Consider the following 17,918-nt stretch of genomic DNA (forward strand, 5'->3'; position numbering starts at 1 on the left):
TCAAACCCGACCCGCCCTATTAAAAACACATATAATATGAGCACGAATCACAGCGACGCTGGATGAACTAGTAATATTTACAGCTTTCAGCGGGCGAGTTCTATTCCACAGAGACCTACAAAACCACAGTGACACTGACATGGTGGTGGTGTGTTAGTGTGTGTTGTGCTGTTATGAGTGGATCAGACACAGCAGCGCTGCTTGAGTTTTTAAATACAGTGTCCACTCTATTAGACACTCCTACCTAGTTGGTCCACCTTGTAGATGTAAAGTCAGAGACGATCGCTCATCTATTGCTGCTGTTTGAGTCGGTCATCTTCTAGACCTTCATCAGTGGTCACAGGACGCTGCCCACGGGGCACTGTTGGCTGGATCTTTTTGGTTGGTGGATGATTCTCAGTCCAGCAGTGACAGTGAGGTGTTAAAAAAAATTCCAGCAGCGCTGCTGTGTCTGATCCACTCATACCAGCACAACACACACTAACACACCACCACCATGTCAGTGTCACTGCAGTGCTGAGAATGATCCACCACCTAAATAATACCTGCTCTGTGGTGGTCCTGTGGGGGTCTTGACCATTGAAGAACAGCATGAAAGGGGGTAAAAAGCATGCAGAGAAACAGATGGACTACATTCAGTAATTGTAGAACTACAAAGTGCTATATATATATATAGCGAGAGAGAGAGAGAGAGAGAGCAATTTAGCTTCTCCCATATTCCGATGTTGCCACATCTGATTATTCTTGTTGTGCATAAGTTTATCCTTCAAGTCTGTGTGGATGCTTGACTGGCCAGTAGTGGGCTAATGTGATTTTGGCATGGGACCAGCACTGAGATCGCACTGACGAGTGCACCTGCCAGTAGCTGGAGTTTCTTTAAATCAAGCTTGCTATGCACACAGGGAGCACAGCCATGCTGGAACAGGACAGGGCCTTCCCTAAACTGTCTCAATTGTTGGGGCTGAAACATATAAATTCTAGAATTAGAAGGGGTGTCCCAATACTTTTGTCCATATAATGCAGACATGAAGGTGTTTAGGGTGGCAAGTAAATGTTTTTTTTAAGTCTGAATGACAAGACATTTACAGAACAGAATAAATGATGCCAATTACTTATAATAATGAATAATAATTATTAATAAATAAAATAATAAATAAATAATTAATAACAAATACAACAAATTAAATAATGCTATTTATTTATAATAATGAATAATAATAATAATAAATAAATAAAATAATAAATAAATAATATTATAATAAATAATATTAATAACAAATACAACAGAGTAAATAATGCCAGATTAGGAAATTTTACATTTATTTATTTTAGTTTGTTTGTTTGTTTGTTTAATATTTATTTATTTATTATTTATCTATGTTTTCATTATTTATGTATGTATTTGTTTATTTATTTATTTATGTACTCATTTATTTATTCTGTCATTTATTTATTTAATGTTTTTCTCATTCATTTATTTATTCATTTATTTATTTATTCATTCAGTCATTCATTCATTTATTTATTTATACATTCAGTCATTCATTTATTCATTTATTTATTCTCTCATTTATTTATTTGTTTTTTTCATTCATTATTTCATTTATTTATTTATTTACTCATTCAGTCATTTATTTGTTTGTACATTCTGTCATTCATTTATTTATTTATTCCTTCAGTCATTTATTTATTTATTTATACATTCAGTCATTCATTTATTTATTTATACATTTAGTCATTCCTTTATTTATTTATACATTCAATCATTTATTTATTCATTTATTTATTCTCTCATTTATTTATTTAATGTTTTTTTTTCATTAATTAATTAATTAATTAATTAAGTAATTTATTTATTTATTTATTTATTTATTTATTTATTTATTTATTCAGTCATTTATTTATTTATACATTCAGTCATTCATTTATTTATTAATACATTGTCATTCATTTATTTATTTATTCATTCAGTCATTCATTTATTTATTAATACATTGTCATTCATTTATTTATTTATTCATTCAGTTATTCATTCATTTATTTACTTATTTATTTATTCATTTATTGCATTTTTTTTAAATTTATTTACTTATTTATTCATTCATTTAGTCATTCATTTATTCATTTATTTATTCTCTCATTTATTTATTTAATGTTTTTTTAATTAATTATTTATTTAATTAATTAATTTATTTATTTATTGATTTATTCATTCAATCATTTATTTATTTATTTATTGTCATTTAATTATTAATTTTTTTTTATTTATTTATTCATTTATTTACTTATTTATTTATTCATTCATTCAGTCATTCATTTTTTTTCTGTATTTATTTCTGTATTTATTTATATATTTATTTATTAATTCATTCACTTTTTATGTATTTAATTATTTGCATTTAATCATTAATTCATTTATGTATTTATTTCTGTATTTATTTCAGTACTTTTAGTCGGTATTAAATAGAGACGTCCTGATCTAGAAGAACACGAGCAGGTTGAGATTTTAATGTCAGTTGCAGGTTCGAGTTACTGGCGTAGATGTTCATGTGCTCCAGTTAGCACCGCCGCCCTGAGGGTTTCACGCCAGTACGGCCGTATGTTCAGATCTGTTATCTGCTTCCTCTGTTTAATGTTTATTTATTTATTTATGTTAAAATCATCTGCTCCGAATAACTGGAACGATCCTGGAGAAATGAGGATGAAAATTGTGGAATGATTTAAAAACATAATTAGGATTCGGTTTAAATCTGTATATAGGGGGCGCTGCTGCAGATCTGGTGCTTAGTTACTTACACTGGATGCACTTTCTGGCGTGACCCTCTGGTGGGTCCAATTCATCGAGCATAATACAGGAAACACCCTGGACAGGTTGCCAGTCCATCACAGAACACACACACACACACACACACACACACACATCTAGGGTAATTTCTAGCAGCTTCAATCGCCCTGACTGCACGTCTTTGTATTGTGGGAGGAAACCGGAGCACCCGGATGAAACCCACAGACACAGGGAAAACATGCAAACTCAACGCAATCAGGAATTGAACCCGTGCCCTTCTTGCTGTAAGGTGGCACCTCTACCCACCTAATACTTTTCGTGCTGTGTAAAAAAAATGCATCACATATAAAAGCAGAAATGAAATGGATTCAGTCGAGCGGAGAGAATAAATTCAGCTCGGGACCGAGGGGATGGAAGAGCGAATCGATCCCAGGGGACCAGAGACAGAAAATACGATTCATTTTTACAAGCCGCAGCGTGAATTGTGGGATGGACAGGTGACGCGAGGTCTCGTGGGAGGTGGACGGTCAATACTGACATACGGCACGCGTCACTGCGACCTGACGTCTGGCTAACTAATCTAGTAACGGCCACTCCTATAATTAACACGCTGTATGGTCAAAAGTATTGGGACGCCCATTCTAATTCTGGAATTTATGTGCTTTAACCACAATTGCTAACAGGTGTAATAAATCTATTACTATATTAATAAGAAAATTAGATGCTTCCAAATAACAACTGTCCATAAATAAGACACAGACCATGAACCAGTCAGGCATAACATTATGACCACCTTCCTAATATTGCGTTGGTCCACCTTTTGCTGCCAAAACAGCCCTGCAACTGTGATGCTCTGTGTATTCTGACACCTTTCTATCAGAACCAGCATTAACGTCTTCAGCAGTTTGAGCTTCAGTAGCTCGTCTGTTCGCTCCCCACGTGCATCAATGAGCCTTGGTCGCCCATGACCCTGTCGCCGGTTTACCACTGTTCCTTCCTTGGACCACTGTTGATAGATACTGACCACTGCAGACCGGGAACACCCCACAAGAGCTGCAGTTTTGGAGATGCTCTGACCCAGTCGTCTAGCCATCATAATCTGGCCCTCGGATCCTCACGATCGCCCATTTTTCCTGCTTCTAACATCAACTTTGAGGATAAAATGTTCACCTGCTGCCTAATATATCCCCCCCACTAACAGGTGCCGTGATGAAGAGATAATCAGTGTTATTCACTTCACCTGTCAGTGGTCATAATGTTATGCCTGGTCGGTGCCTAGTTTGTGGTTAGGGATTCCGTATGAAATATGAGGCGCAATATGCAATATGAGGTAGTCCTAGCAATCCTACGGCAATTTAGTTAGTGTAAGAGACCTGTCTGTGGTGTAGTGTGCTGTGCTGACAGTGTTCGATGTGTGTGTTTACGTATTGAGGCATTTGTCCCTTTGTGGATTCCATAATCAATGTAAAAGTGTCGCTTCTCTACACACGTGATCATCTCTGTGTTGTCTGTGCTGCACCTCAAAAGAACAAACCAGTAAAGTATTACGCTTCCTACAGTAGTTTGTCTGTGTAGAGTTTATTTCCTTCTTTATTATAAACTCGGCAAACTCTAAAGACGCAATCGGTCAGCAATCGCTTAGACAAAATGTCCAAGATGTCGAAGTCTAAAGCGTCCTAATTATAAAGACATGAAGAAAATCTCAGTTTACAGAAACTCCAGTGTCCTGCACAGAGCTCTGACCTCAGCCCATCAACAGCTTTGGGATGAAGTGGAATACCAATGTTTGTGTCCAGCCATCCACAGCACAAATTCCCACAGACAAGACATATTTCAAAGTATCATAAGAAGCTATCTTAATAAAGCCAAAAAGATCACGTATAAGCCGCTCAGGTGGCGCAGCGGTAAAACCCGCTAGCACACCAGAGCTGGGATTTTGAATACATCGGTTTGAATCTCAGCTCTGCCATCTGGCTGGGCAGGGCAGATGCTGGATAGGGATGCAAACTTTTGGCCATATAGCATACACCCCAACAGAAATGTACGACGTGGCACCGCCGCCATTATGTTCACAGCTTCCTCTAGTAAAGAAATGGACGCAGACGGTCCTGCCTCTGTTTGGTCCACTTCCATCAGATTTACCTTTGATTGTTGACACTCGCCGCTCTCGCTCGCTGGTTGCCATGGTGACTGTCCTCATTTGGACAGGGGTGCAATGAGCGGCCCGGTCTCGGGGGGCCCCGAGCGCGTGGGGGGGTGATGGGAGGGATCGTGCTGCGACGAGGCAGCCGGGAGATCAGGAACTCAATAAGGAACTCAAACATTCATTCATGCGTTCATCTCCACCAAGAACTTTTACATGGTCAGGGTTGCTGTGGGTCCTGCTTCAGTTACTCACTCAGTAACACTTAGTGGCAAGAATGAGCAGCCAGTCCACCTTCATCCATACAAATGCTGTCAGCTTTAGACTGAATGGGCACAAATTCCCACAGACATACTTCAAAGTCCTGTGAGAGGATTCATTTTAGTAGTGTTTGTTTTTGAAATGGGACGTCCAACAAGCTTATGGTTTGGTGTCCAAATACTTTTGGCCATACAGTGCATGTAGGACCTGCTGTCCTGGCCGGGTGCTTAACAGACACAGTTTGCTATGTCTCGGAAAGAGAGGGTTGGCTAGATTATCGATTTCATTCTGTGGAATGAAAAACTCCAAAAAATGCACCCAAAGAAAACGTGTAGACACTGGAGAACATATTAAACTCCCTACAGACCTACACTATATAGACAAAATGCTTTGTTAGCCCCCTTTCATGCTGTTCTTCAATGGTCAGGACCACCACAGAGCAGGTATTATTTAGGTGGTGGATGATTCTCAGCACTGCAGTGACACTGACATGGTGGTGGTGTGTTAGTGTGTGTTGTGCTGGGATGAGTGGATCAGACACAGCAGTGCTGCTGGAGTTTTTAAACAACTCACTGTCACTGCTGGACCGAGAATAGTCCACCAACCAAAAATATCCAGCCAACAGCACCCCGTGGGCAGCGTCCTGTGATCACTGATGAAGGTCTAGAAGATGACCGACTCAAACAGCAGCAATAGATGAGCGATCGTCTCTGACTTTACATCTACAAGGTGGACCAACTAGGTAGGAGTGTCTAATAGAGTGGACAGTGAGTGGACACAGTGTTTAAAAACTCCAGGAGCATTGCTGTGTCTGATCCACTCATACCAGCACAACACACACTAACACACCAGCATCATGTCAGTGTCACTGCAGTGCTGAGAATGATCCATCACCTAAATAATACCTGCTCTGTGGGGGTCCTGTGGGGGTCCTGACCATTGAAGAACAGGGTGAAAGGGGGTAACAAACACTGATGTCAGTAACGCGTTACTCTAATCTGACCACATTTTTCAGTAACGAGTAATCTAACGCGTTACTATTTCCAATCCAGTAATCAGATTAAAGTAACTTGTCCAAGTTACTCTGCGTTACTATTTTTGTCATTTTCCTTTATAAAAATATATATTTTTGCTTTCTTCTTGCGTCTCGGGGAGTGACGTCTGTCCTATGCGACAATTAAGTCACGGGCTGCGTCCGGAATCGCATACTTACAGAGTATGCACTAGATTGGAGGAAGTACTACTTGGCCGGTAAAGAAGTACATCTTACCAACGTCAAGTGATGACGTGAGGACGTGATGACATAATATCACCATAGTTACAGACTCATTACAAACCCCACTCGCCAAAATTTAGGATATTTATCGTCTTTTTGTTATTTATTTGTCTTTAAAAAAAAATATTTTATTTATCTTACTTACACTTGTGAACAGAGGACTCCGTTTTCCGCGTCTTTCTTGTTTCTTATTCTGCTTCAATCGCCTACGCAGCTCCAGTTGCATTATGGGATACATTAGCGGACCGCATTATATAACTAATAAAGTAACTTGTAATCTAACTTAGTTACTTTTAAAATCAAGTAATCCATAAAGTAACTAAGTTACTTTTTAAAGGAGTAATCAGTAATCAGTAATCAGATTACTTTTTCAAGGTAACTATGCCATCACTGGTAACAAAGCATGCAGAGAAACAGATGGACTACAGTCAGTAATTGTAGAACTACAAAGTGCTTCTATATGGTAAGTGGAGCTGATAAAATGGACAGTGAGTGTAGAAACAAGGAGGTGGTTTTAATGTTAATGCTGATCGGTGTATGTAGGCTCAGTGACTGTCGTAAAACTGTCTCTCTCTCTCTCTCTCTCAGTCTGGTGGCCACAAAGGATCCTGATAGTCCTCGGGGGAGAGCGGTACCCATGTCTCCCTCCGACTTCCTGGATAAACTCATGGGAAGAACCTCCGGCTACGACGCCAGAATTAGACCGAACTTTAAAGGTAAGAGATAAGAAACTTATCACAGCTACAGCAGAGGTCAAAAGTTTACAGACGCTCATATAAACCACCGCTTTATCTAATCCAGGGCTGTGGTGGGTACACTGGGCAAAATGCAGGAAACACCCTGGACAGGGCACAAACACTCACACACACAGGGCAATTAAGTTCCAATTAACCTGACTGCAGGTCTTTGAACTGTGGAAGGAACACCCCCCCCCCCCAACACACACACACACACACACACACACACACACACAGGGAGAACATGCAAACTACACACAGTAAGGGCCCTTTCTGCTCAACCTGTGTATCAAACCAAGGACCTTCTTGCTGCAAGGTGACAGTGCTACCCACCGAGCCACTGTGCCACCCACGTTACAATAAAGGAAATAAAGTCAAATCTTAATTAATTGCTATTTAATCTAATGGACTTAATTCCTCTGCACTTTTGCAGGTCCTCCTGTGAACGTGTCGTGTAACATCTTCATCAACAGTTTTGGCTCCATTGCTGAAACAACTATGGTACGTATTTATGCTCGTTTCTTCTTCTTTTATTTAAACATTCATGACAGGAACACAGACCTCGTCAGCCTGACCTGCTTCCAGCTTCTTCTGTAATATTTATTGATTGGGTCACGTCTTACCACTGAGACACCAGGTGAAGTTCCGTACCTGCAGTACCCAGTGTGCAGGATGCCTAACTGTGGCTAAAAAGCCACAAAGAAAAAAGGGGTAACGGGAAATAAAAGAGGTGGACAAAAAGAACAGAAACAACCATAGTGCCAAATGAAAGGCACAAAAACTTTCACAGCCTGACTTGGAGAAACTGGATAGAAAGGGACAGCGCAGAAATGAAAACTGGTCGTCATCATATAGCAAACTGCTCAGAGTGCCTGAGACAAAAGAAAAGAAACAAAACCCAGAACCAGACATGAAAGGCAAAGAACTAGAGCACACCTGGGCATTGTACGGCCCGTGGGTCACATCCGGCCCTTTGGCTGTCCCCAACCGGCTCGCACGAGGTCAGTGGCGAATAAATATCAGACGTAAATAAATGTACATCACACATGCAATACAACAGGATTGTTCTAATTTTTATTTTGCTATTTCTTAAAATGTATGTAAGTTTAAATGTATGTGTGTGAGTGTATCCAGCTTCATCGTAATGTGTCGGCGAACAGAACGGAGATTTTTAGAGACGGTCAAGGTTTAACAAGACATGAATGTCTAAGTATTTACTTACATAAGGATCACAATTTAAAACTAGGGTTTAAATTGCCATTGTGGTACTAAACACACAGAAATACAAGAACTTGAACAATGCAGAACAGTCACATCTAAAGCTTTGCTAACTAAGCTACAAAAGCAACAAGGTACTTTTTATTATGTTTTACACGTCCAGGACTGGAGCGCTCAAGACCAGCTCTGACTTTTAGTCAACAAAAAAAAAAACACAAATGAAATAATTACACTTCAAACTAAATAGCAATAGGACTTTGTGTAAAGTTACTTTATAATTCTGCACATTTTGTTCACATCTGTATTCGAGAAAGTTGATTAAATAGTGAAAATATGCTGATGTTTTTACTCTGCCTGCTTCTCGTTTTCAGTGCCTGATTGTAACATCAAGTCTTAACAGTAGCAGCTTGTCAAAACTGTATCATTTACTGCTTCTTATAAAGAGATAAAATAAATATTGAGCAAAAGTTCACCCTATTGGTCCAGCCCTCCACAACAGTCCCAGTTTCTCATGTGGCCCCTCTTTCTCGCTCATCCTTGGCGGACTCCTTATCTTATTTTGTCCACCTTGTTATTTTCCCACTAACCAACCCTGGGGTTCATCCCCCAGTCTCCTTCCTCCTGCAGCCTTGAGCCAAAACACACCCCAGCGGTCACAGTCATGTATTTTTTTACATCATTAACATAAAAGACGGTGCAGTCTCAGCATCAGTATTGACACTCAGTGATCGATCTAGACACGATTGGACATTTCTGAAGGCACAAAGGTCAGATTGAGATTTACAACATCACTGCTGCAATAGTGACACCTACAGTTGGGTTGAGGAATGCTTAGAGCATAGCGACACTGGAGACCAATAGAGCGCAATGACCTTGGGCTGTGCTGTTTCGTCCTCCTTGGATGTCTGGCGTGAGGTTCAGGCTGACAGTGTTCCAGTCAGGCTTGCGTTCCCTCATGGAGGACGAGTGTGAGAGTAAACAGATGCGCTCGGCGTGTCCGTGCCGCGTCTCACACATTTATACACTCCAGTTTGTTCCCTTGTTTCTTCCGTCAGCTCCTGAATAAGTGATAAGCTCAGTCTGAACCGGTCATGTCTAACAAGCTCTCTACTGAGCTCTTTACCCCTGCTAGAGCAACCTCCACTCTTCTGGAGGGAATAAAATCCTTTAGGTTTTGGAGTGTGACTGTCGGGATTTACTTATAATGAGTTGCAAAATCAGGCCGGGCTCATGGTCCACATTCCAGTTCAAAGAGCATGAATAGGGTTCCGTTTAGGGATTTATACAGGGTAGATAATCTGGGCACTAAATAATTAAAATAGAACCTTTAAAACAGTCCCAGACCGTTCTAACTCCACCACACTTCACAGGTGGTACGATACACTGTATGCTCAAAAGTATTTGGACACCCGACAATGAGCTTGTTGGACATCCCGTTTCAAAAACAAATAGCATTGAAACAGCAATAACAACGGCTGCTCTTCTGAGAAGGCTTCCCACAAGACTTTAAAGTATGACTGTAGGGATTTGTGCCCTTTCAGTCTCAGTTTAGCTGTTGATTGGGGCTGTTCACGTCTTTATAGAGCTTGCTTTGTTCACAGGGGCAGGAGAGGACCTTCCCTAAACTGTTAGTGCAAAGTTGGAAGGGTATAATTTGTGGCTGAAAGGCATGCATTCAGTAAATAGAAGGGGCGTCCCAAAACTGCCCATACAGCACATTTTAAGGACGCTATTGTTGGTCCACATTTCCCAGTTGACCATGCCAGCTCTAGTGTGGTAAATAGGTTGGGTATGGCAGTGTCAGGCTGGATGGCACGGAGCCGATCAGTGTGAGTGTGCCCCGTTCAGCCCTCAGCATTTGTCTGTACATGTTACGTAACCGTGTGGTCATTTTAAAAGTACGTCCACCCATTCGACCCAGATGGACCCAGATCTATCTGTTCAGTTCTCTTTAAGGACGTCCATCTGGTCCCGACTCGGTTCCGTCTTGCCGACGGTGATGTAATCCCGACGTTAACGGGAGCCGTGCATCGCAGCATCGGCGCATCAGCGGGCTGCGCTGAATTCTACCCACAGGCCACGAGTGACCAACATTGTGGATGAAAAGCGGCGTGTTAGGGTTACGTAACGTCACTTTATTTTGGTCGAGGAGGAGCAGCAAACATGCAGGATGTGTTGGCATCATTTGAGGATATTTCTGAACGTGTTTATTTCTTAATTGTATTTTACTTAGGATGAAAGTGTCTCGCAAATGTTGTAAAATTAAAACAAATAATAAATACAAATAAAAGGTTGAACTGTAGACAGATCAAAGATCAAACCTGGAACCCTGAAGATGTACAGCATTCATACTTACTAATGAGCCATCGTGCTTCTGTTTAAACCCAGATACCTACAATATTATGAAATCTACACAAAATGGTCAAAAGTATTGGGACACCTGCCTATGAGCATGTTGGACATTGTTTATATTGAATTCCTTTGTAGGTTTCATATAACCCACTCGTTTTTGCTTTTCTACAAGACTTTGGAGTGTCTGTGTGGGAATTTGTGCCTGTTAAGTCAACAGAGTCAGTGAGATCAGAGGGAGAGAGAGGGACTGGATCACAACCCAAGCTTAATTTATCCCAAAAGTGTTGAGTTGGGTTAAGTTGAGAGGAAACTGGAGCTCTTTTGCACACAACTAGTTAGGGCAGTTGTGGCCTAGCGTATAAGGTACTGGACTAGTAATCAAAAAGATCACTGGTTCAAGCCACACTACTGCCAGGTTGCTGCTGTTTGGCCCTTGAGCAAGGCCCTTAATCCTCAATTGCTCAGACTGTATACTGTCACGCTACTGTATGTCACTTATATACAGACGTCTGCTAAATGCCGAAAATGTAATTGTAACTAGTTGAACCGTGTTTTAATAAGAGTCACTTAGTGCTAAAACACCAGGGGTATTCCCTAAACTGTTGCCACATTGTTAAAAGCATATAAATGACCTTATATCGTTTTTATACACCTCTTAGGGGCGGCACGGTGGCCCGGTGGGTAGCACTGTCGCCTCACAGCAAGAAGGTCCTGGGTTTGATTCCCAGGTGGGAAGGTCCAGGTCCTTTCTGTGTGGAGTTTGCATGTTCTCCTCGTGTCTGTGTGGGTTTCCTCCCACAAAATTGGAGATACAAAATTGCCCATGACTGTGTTTGATATTAAACTTGTGAACTGATGAATCTTGTGTAATGAGTGACTACCTGTCCGGTCATGAATGAACCAAAGTGTAAAACATGACGTTAAAATCCTAATACATAAATAAACACACCTGTTAGCCATTAATGTAGCGCAAACATCTACATTCAATCATTAGTAGGGGTGTCCACATACTTTTGACCACACAGCACATCTAAATGGTCAATCGCATTCCTTCATAACACGCTGTTATTAATAATTTTGTGAATATTTTAAAGCTCCGCGCTGCATCTGGGTTTCATTTGATCAGAATATTTGGAGAGCTCGGGTACTGAGCGCTTCGCGGTGATAATGAGGACAGGGGTCGCGCTTAGTGGCAGTAAGTTTTCCGCTAAAGGTCGAGAGTTCATGAAAGTGCGTTACCTTCTGTTCAGTTTTCACTAATTAGCTGCTTTTTATTATTTTGGGAGCGTGACCCTTGATGCTGAGAGCAGCGGCTCGGTGTGATGAGCATTTTATGCTCTTAGATGAAATGATGAGAATGTTGATGTTCATTAGCAGCCTGAAGGTCAGGGCTGTGTTCAAAATCGCCTACTACATACTATATAAGGCATACTACACTCAGTATATACTACATTTTTATACTATACTCAGTATATACTGCATACGGCACTTAGTATATACTGTATACTACATTCAGTATATACTGTATACTACACTATATATACTGTATACTGCATTCAGTATATACTGTATACTACACTCTATACAGTATATACTGTATACTGCATTCAGTATATACTGTATACTACACTCAATATATACTGCATACTGCTCTAAGTATATACTGTATACTGCATACTACACTCAGTATATACTGCATACTACACTCAGTATATACTGCATACTGCTCTAAGTATATACTCTATACTGCATACTACACTCAGTATATACAGTACTGCATACTACACTCAGTATATACTGCATACTGCTCTAAGTATATACTGTATACTGCATACTACACTCAGTATATACTGCATACTACACTCAGTATATACTGCATACTGCTCTAAGTATATACTGTATACTGCATACTACACTCAGTATATACTGCATACTACACTCAGTATATACTGCATACTGCTCTAAGTATATACTGTATACTGCATACTACACTCAGTTTATACTGCATACTGCATTTAGTATACACTCCATATTGCACTTAGTATATACTGCATACTACACAGAATATACTGCATACTACATATATACTGCACTTAATATATAGCAGTAAGCACGTGTCGTGTTCCCACCACGCATTCGTTCTGCAGCTCTGCTTTGACTGACGCTAAGCTTTCCTCTCCCTCTCAGGATTACAGAGTGAACATCTTCCTGCGGCAGCAGTGGAACGACCCCCGGCTGGCGTACAGCGAGTACCCCGATGATTCCCTCGACCTCGACCCCTCCATGCTGGACTCCATCTGGAAGCCGGATCTGTTCTTCGCCAACGAGAAGGGCGCGCACTTCCATGAGGTCACCACCGACAACAAGCTGCTGAGGATATTCAAGAATGGGAACGTCCTGTACTCCATCAGGTGATTCTACCTACCTACTGTACTCTATATGGACAAAAGTATTGGGACACAGTTTTAAAGAAACATCAGTGGCCTGCATGAAGCCATGATCTCAGATCCACAACATCAACAGCTCTGGAATGAACTGGAACGTCAATATCAGTGCCCAGCCGTATGAATGCTCCAACACTCGACTAAACCGGCACAAATTCCCACAGACATACTTTAAACACAAAGCGAATGTTATTCTAGCTAAAAAGATCATGATTACTAGTCCAGTACCTTAACCGGTACTGCAGGAACTGGACTAGTAATCAAAAGGTCACTGGTTCAAGCCCCACCACTGTCAGGCTGCACTGCTGGGCCCCTGATCAAGGCCCTTAACCGTCAGTAGCTTAGACTGTAAGTCACTTTGGATAAAAGCCTCTGCTAAATGCTGAAAATGCAAATGTAGACGTTGCTCTATTTTAATACCTTTTGGTTTTGACATCCAAGACGCTCATGATCAGGTGTCCAAATACTTTTGACCCTATAGTGTATATGTGTACATGTCAGGATACAGTGGACAGTAGGGTTGGTGGTTATGGGCTACATATAATATACAGGCCTGTGAGAAAGATTAGGAAGGCAGTAAGAGTGACAGAAGATTCTCATGCCCCTGGTGTGTGTGTGTGAGTGTGTTTGTGTGTGTGAGTGTGTGTGTGTGTGTGTGTGTGTGTGTGTGTGTGTGTGTGTGTGTGTGAGAGAGAGAGAGAGAGCATTATTTAAACATACCCGTGTCAGTCTGTCTTCCTCTCAGCTTAAAGTAGCTCTGAAGAATCGCTTTGATGCACAAGCGGCTTTACAGCAATCCCCAACATGACAAACTTACACCCGGTTCAGCGGGCAGCGTGGCGGTGGGTAGCACTGCCACCTCACAGCGAGAAGGGCTTGGGTTTGATTCCCAGGTGGAGAAGTCTGGGTTCTTTCTGTGTGGACTTTGCATGTTCTCTTCAGGTCCATGTGGGTTTTCTCCAACAGCCCAAAACATGCAGTCTGGAGTGGAGATTCATTATTGCCCTGAGTGTGTGTGTGTGTGCGTGTGTGTGAGCCCCTGTGATGGACTGGTGACCTGTCCGGGGTGTTTCCTGCCCAGTGTGTGTTTGGTTGCACCCACCGCAACCCTGGACAGGATGAATCGGTGGTAAAGCAGACAATCACATTTTCTGTATTTAGCCGACACTTTTATCCAAAGCGACTTACAGTTTAGACAACTGAGGGTTAAGGGCCTTGCTCAAGGGCCCAACAGCAGCAACCTGGCAGTGGTGGGGCTTGAACCAGCGACCTTCTGATTACTAGTCCAGTACCTTAACCACTAAGCTACAACTGCCAGAATGAATGAATAAATGATGCTTCATGAATAAAGCACCCAAACACATTTCTTTAGTGTAAAATAATTATTTAATACACCTGATACACCTGCATTTAATCATTATTAGGGGTGTCCACATACTTTTAGACATAAAGTGTATGTAACCCTGTTAGAGAAGCTCCTGATGTCATGTTTTGTGGTAGTATTTAGACAGATAGACATACAGACAGACAGAAAGAAGGACAGCCAGACAGATAAACAGACAGACTGATAGATAGATAGATAGATAGATAGATAGATAGATAGATAGATAGATAGATGGATGGACGGACGGACGGACGGACGGACGGACGGACGGACGGACGGACAGAAAGAAAGACACATACATACACACATACATACATACACAGACAGACAGACAGACAGACAGACAGACAGACAGACAGACAGACAGACAGAAAGAAAGACACATACATACACACATACATACATACATACACAGACAGACAGACAGACAGACAGACAGATAGATGATAGATAGATAGATAGATAGATAGATAGATAGATAGATAGATAGACAGACAGACAGACAGACAGACAGACAGACAGACAGACAGACAGACAGATAGATAGATAGATATACAGATAGATAGACAGATACAGATATACAGACAGATGTTATGATGGGCTCGGATGGTGATGAATTAGGCCACTACTGCTGGGGTCCAGGATTTGAATCTTCAGCGGTGCTATCAGCCGGTCGGGCATCTACACACAGACCTAATTGGCTATGTCTGAGGGAGGGGGAAAGGCCCTGCAATTAATTGAAACTAGTGCCCGGGCGATGTGAGGGTTCATTCGGTATTAAAATGTTTTAAAACCGTCAGAATCTTAAAAAATATCGTGATATAAATTGTTGGTCATAATGCCCAGCCCTAACTGACGCCCCTGTCCTGGACGTGTTACTGTGAGGTAAAACACGAACATAAAGAGAAAATGAAATAAAATAAACGGTTTTTTTTCTCTTGTAGACTCACTCTGACGCTCTCGTGTCCGATGGATCTGAAGAACTTCCCCATGGACGTGCAGACATGTATAATGCAGCTGGAGAGCTGTGAGTAACGCCTGGTTCCATTTTTTTAGGATGAGCTCAACACCACAGATTTATTATTTAACAAACCTCAGAACGTATCACGACTCCTGCTCACACATCCACACATGGGCAGATGTTGTTTGGGTTTGTAAAGCTCGTTTTACTCGTGTAAAGAACAGCGTGGAACGTTCAGTCTTCTCGTCCTTACGATAAAAATATCAACAAAGATCAAACAGTCGAGTCCACACAGAGCAAAACGTCCGAACTGATCAGAGAGTCAAAAGAATAAAACGACTTATATTTTACATTTAGCTGACGCTTTAATCCAAAAGTACTGTGACAGTATATTGTCTGAGCAATTAGGGTTAAGGGCCTTGCTCAAGGGCCCAACAGTGGCAATCTAGCAGTGGTGGGGCTTAAACCAGCGATATTCTGATTACTAGTCCAGTATCTTAATCACATGTAGACTATATAATCATATATGTGTCTACACGTGTACTTGCAATACAATGTGAGGGGTTAAGGGCCTTGCTCAAGGGCCCAACAGTGGCAAACTGGCAATGATGGGTCTTGAACCCGTGACCTTTTGTTTACTAGTCCAGTACCTTAACCACTACAACGGCTCTTGTCATATATACGTCTACACATGTACATACACTATCACAACATACAATGCTAAGGGTTAAGGGCCTTGTTTAAGGGCCCAACAGTGGCAACTGCGCCATGTTGGGGCTTGAACCAGCGACCTTTCGATTACTAGTCTAGAACCTTAATCACTAGGCTACAATGGCTCTTGTCACATATATGTTTACACATGTACTTACATTACAATTTTAAGGGTTAAGAGCCTTGTTCAGGGGCCCAACATTTGCAACCTTTTGATTACTTTAATGTTATGGGTTAAGGGCCTTGCTTAAGGGCCCAACAGTAGCAATTTGGCAGTGAAGGGTCTTGAACCAGCGACCTTTCGATTACTTCAATGTTAAGGGTTAAGGGCCTTGCTCAAGGGCCCAACAGTGGCAACCTGGCAATGATGGGTCTTAAACCAGTGACCTTTCGATTACTAGTCCAGCACCTTAACCACTAGGCTACAACTGCTCTTGTCATATATATGTCTACACGTGAACTTACAATACAATGTTAAGGGTTAAGGGCCTTGCTCAAGGGCCCAACAGTAGCGACCTGGAAGTGGTGGGGATTGAACCAGCGACCTTTCAGTTACTAGTCCAGTATCTTAACCACTAGGCTACAACGACTCAAGGGTCTAACGGTGGCTGCAAGGCAGAGCAAGATCCTTTCCCACAGTTTTCTGTGTTGACTGTTTTACCACCGCTTTATCCTGGTCAGGGTCGCAGTGGGTCCATGAAAGGCAGAAAACACCCAGGACAGGTCAGCAGTCCATCACAAGGCACACACACACACACACACACACACTCAGCAATTCCTTGTATCTCCAGTTAACCTGACTGCACGTCTGTGTACTGTGGGAGGAAACCAGAACACCTGGAGGAAACCCACACAGATACAGGGAGAACATGCAAACTCCACATTAAAAGGATCCCAGATCAAGGATCCCACCAAGCCACCGTGTCGCCCCATAACAATAATTTGACTGAACCCAACAGATAGTTTTTAGTTTTTTATATTTTTTCACATCACATTTATTCATTTATTCGCCCCCAGCATGATGTCTGAGTTCCACAGCAGGAGCTTTTAACATCAGAACCTGTCAGAGTGAATCTGTCTACGTCTGCATAATTCAGAACAAAAACCCTTCACAGCGACAGGAACAGTGACAGGAAGTAACGAAGACGTCAGCAAACCCTTCGACCTGAGTGAGGAGCGTCGGCGCTTCGGGGTCTAAACAAGCGCCGGGAACAGTGTGTGATTACATTTACATTCTCAGCATTTAGCAGAGGCTCTTATTCAGGTCGAGCTTCCACATTAAAACCACCTCCTTGTTTCTACACTCACTGTAGCACTTTGTAGTTGTTAATCTGCTTTCACCCTGTTTTTCAATGGTCAGGACCCCCATAGGACACCCACTGAGCAGGTATCATTCTCAGCCCTGCAGTGACACTGACTGGTATGAGTTTTTAAACACTGTGTCCACTCACTGTCCACTCTATTAGACACTCCTACCTAGGTGGTCCACCTTGTAGATGTAAAGTCAGAGACGGTCGCTCATCTATTGCTGCTGTTTGAGTCGGTCATCTTCTAGACCTTCATTAGTGGTCACAGGACGCTGCCCACGGGGTGCTGTTGGTGGATACTTTTGGTTGGTGGACTTTTCTCAGTCCAGCAATGACAGT

At 41.7% G+C, this 17,918-nt stretch overlaps 1 protein-coding gene across 1 annotated transcript in view; it reads left to right on the forward strand.

Moving 5' to 3' along the window:
* The window catches only part of glra3 (glycine receptor, alpha 3), a 51,984-nt gene that overhangs the window by 11,286 nt on the left and 22,780 nt on the right, over positions 1–17,918 (forward strand). The window contains exons 2-5 of the mRNA XM_062995525.1: positions 7,054–7,181; positions 7,636–7,703; positions 12,960–13,183; positions 15,545–15,627. Of these exons, the coding sequence (XP_062851595.1) occupies positions 7,054–7,181; positions 7,636–7,703; positions 12,960–13,183; positions 15,545–15,627 (503 nt within the window). The remainder of the gene's footprint in view (positions 1–7,053; positions 7,182–7,635; positions 7,704–12,959; positions 13,184–15,544; positions 15,628–17,918) is intronic.

Source organism: Trichomycterus rosablanca, chromosome 5 (genome assembly GCF_030014385.1).
Source record: "Trichomycterus rosablanca isolate fTriRos1 chromosome 5, fTriRos1.hap1, whole genome shotgun sequence".
NCBI classification, from domain to species: domain Eukaryota; kingdom Metazoa; phylum Chordata; class Actinopteri; order Siluriformes; family Trichomycteridae; genus Trichomycterus; species Trichomycterus rosablanca.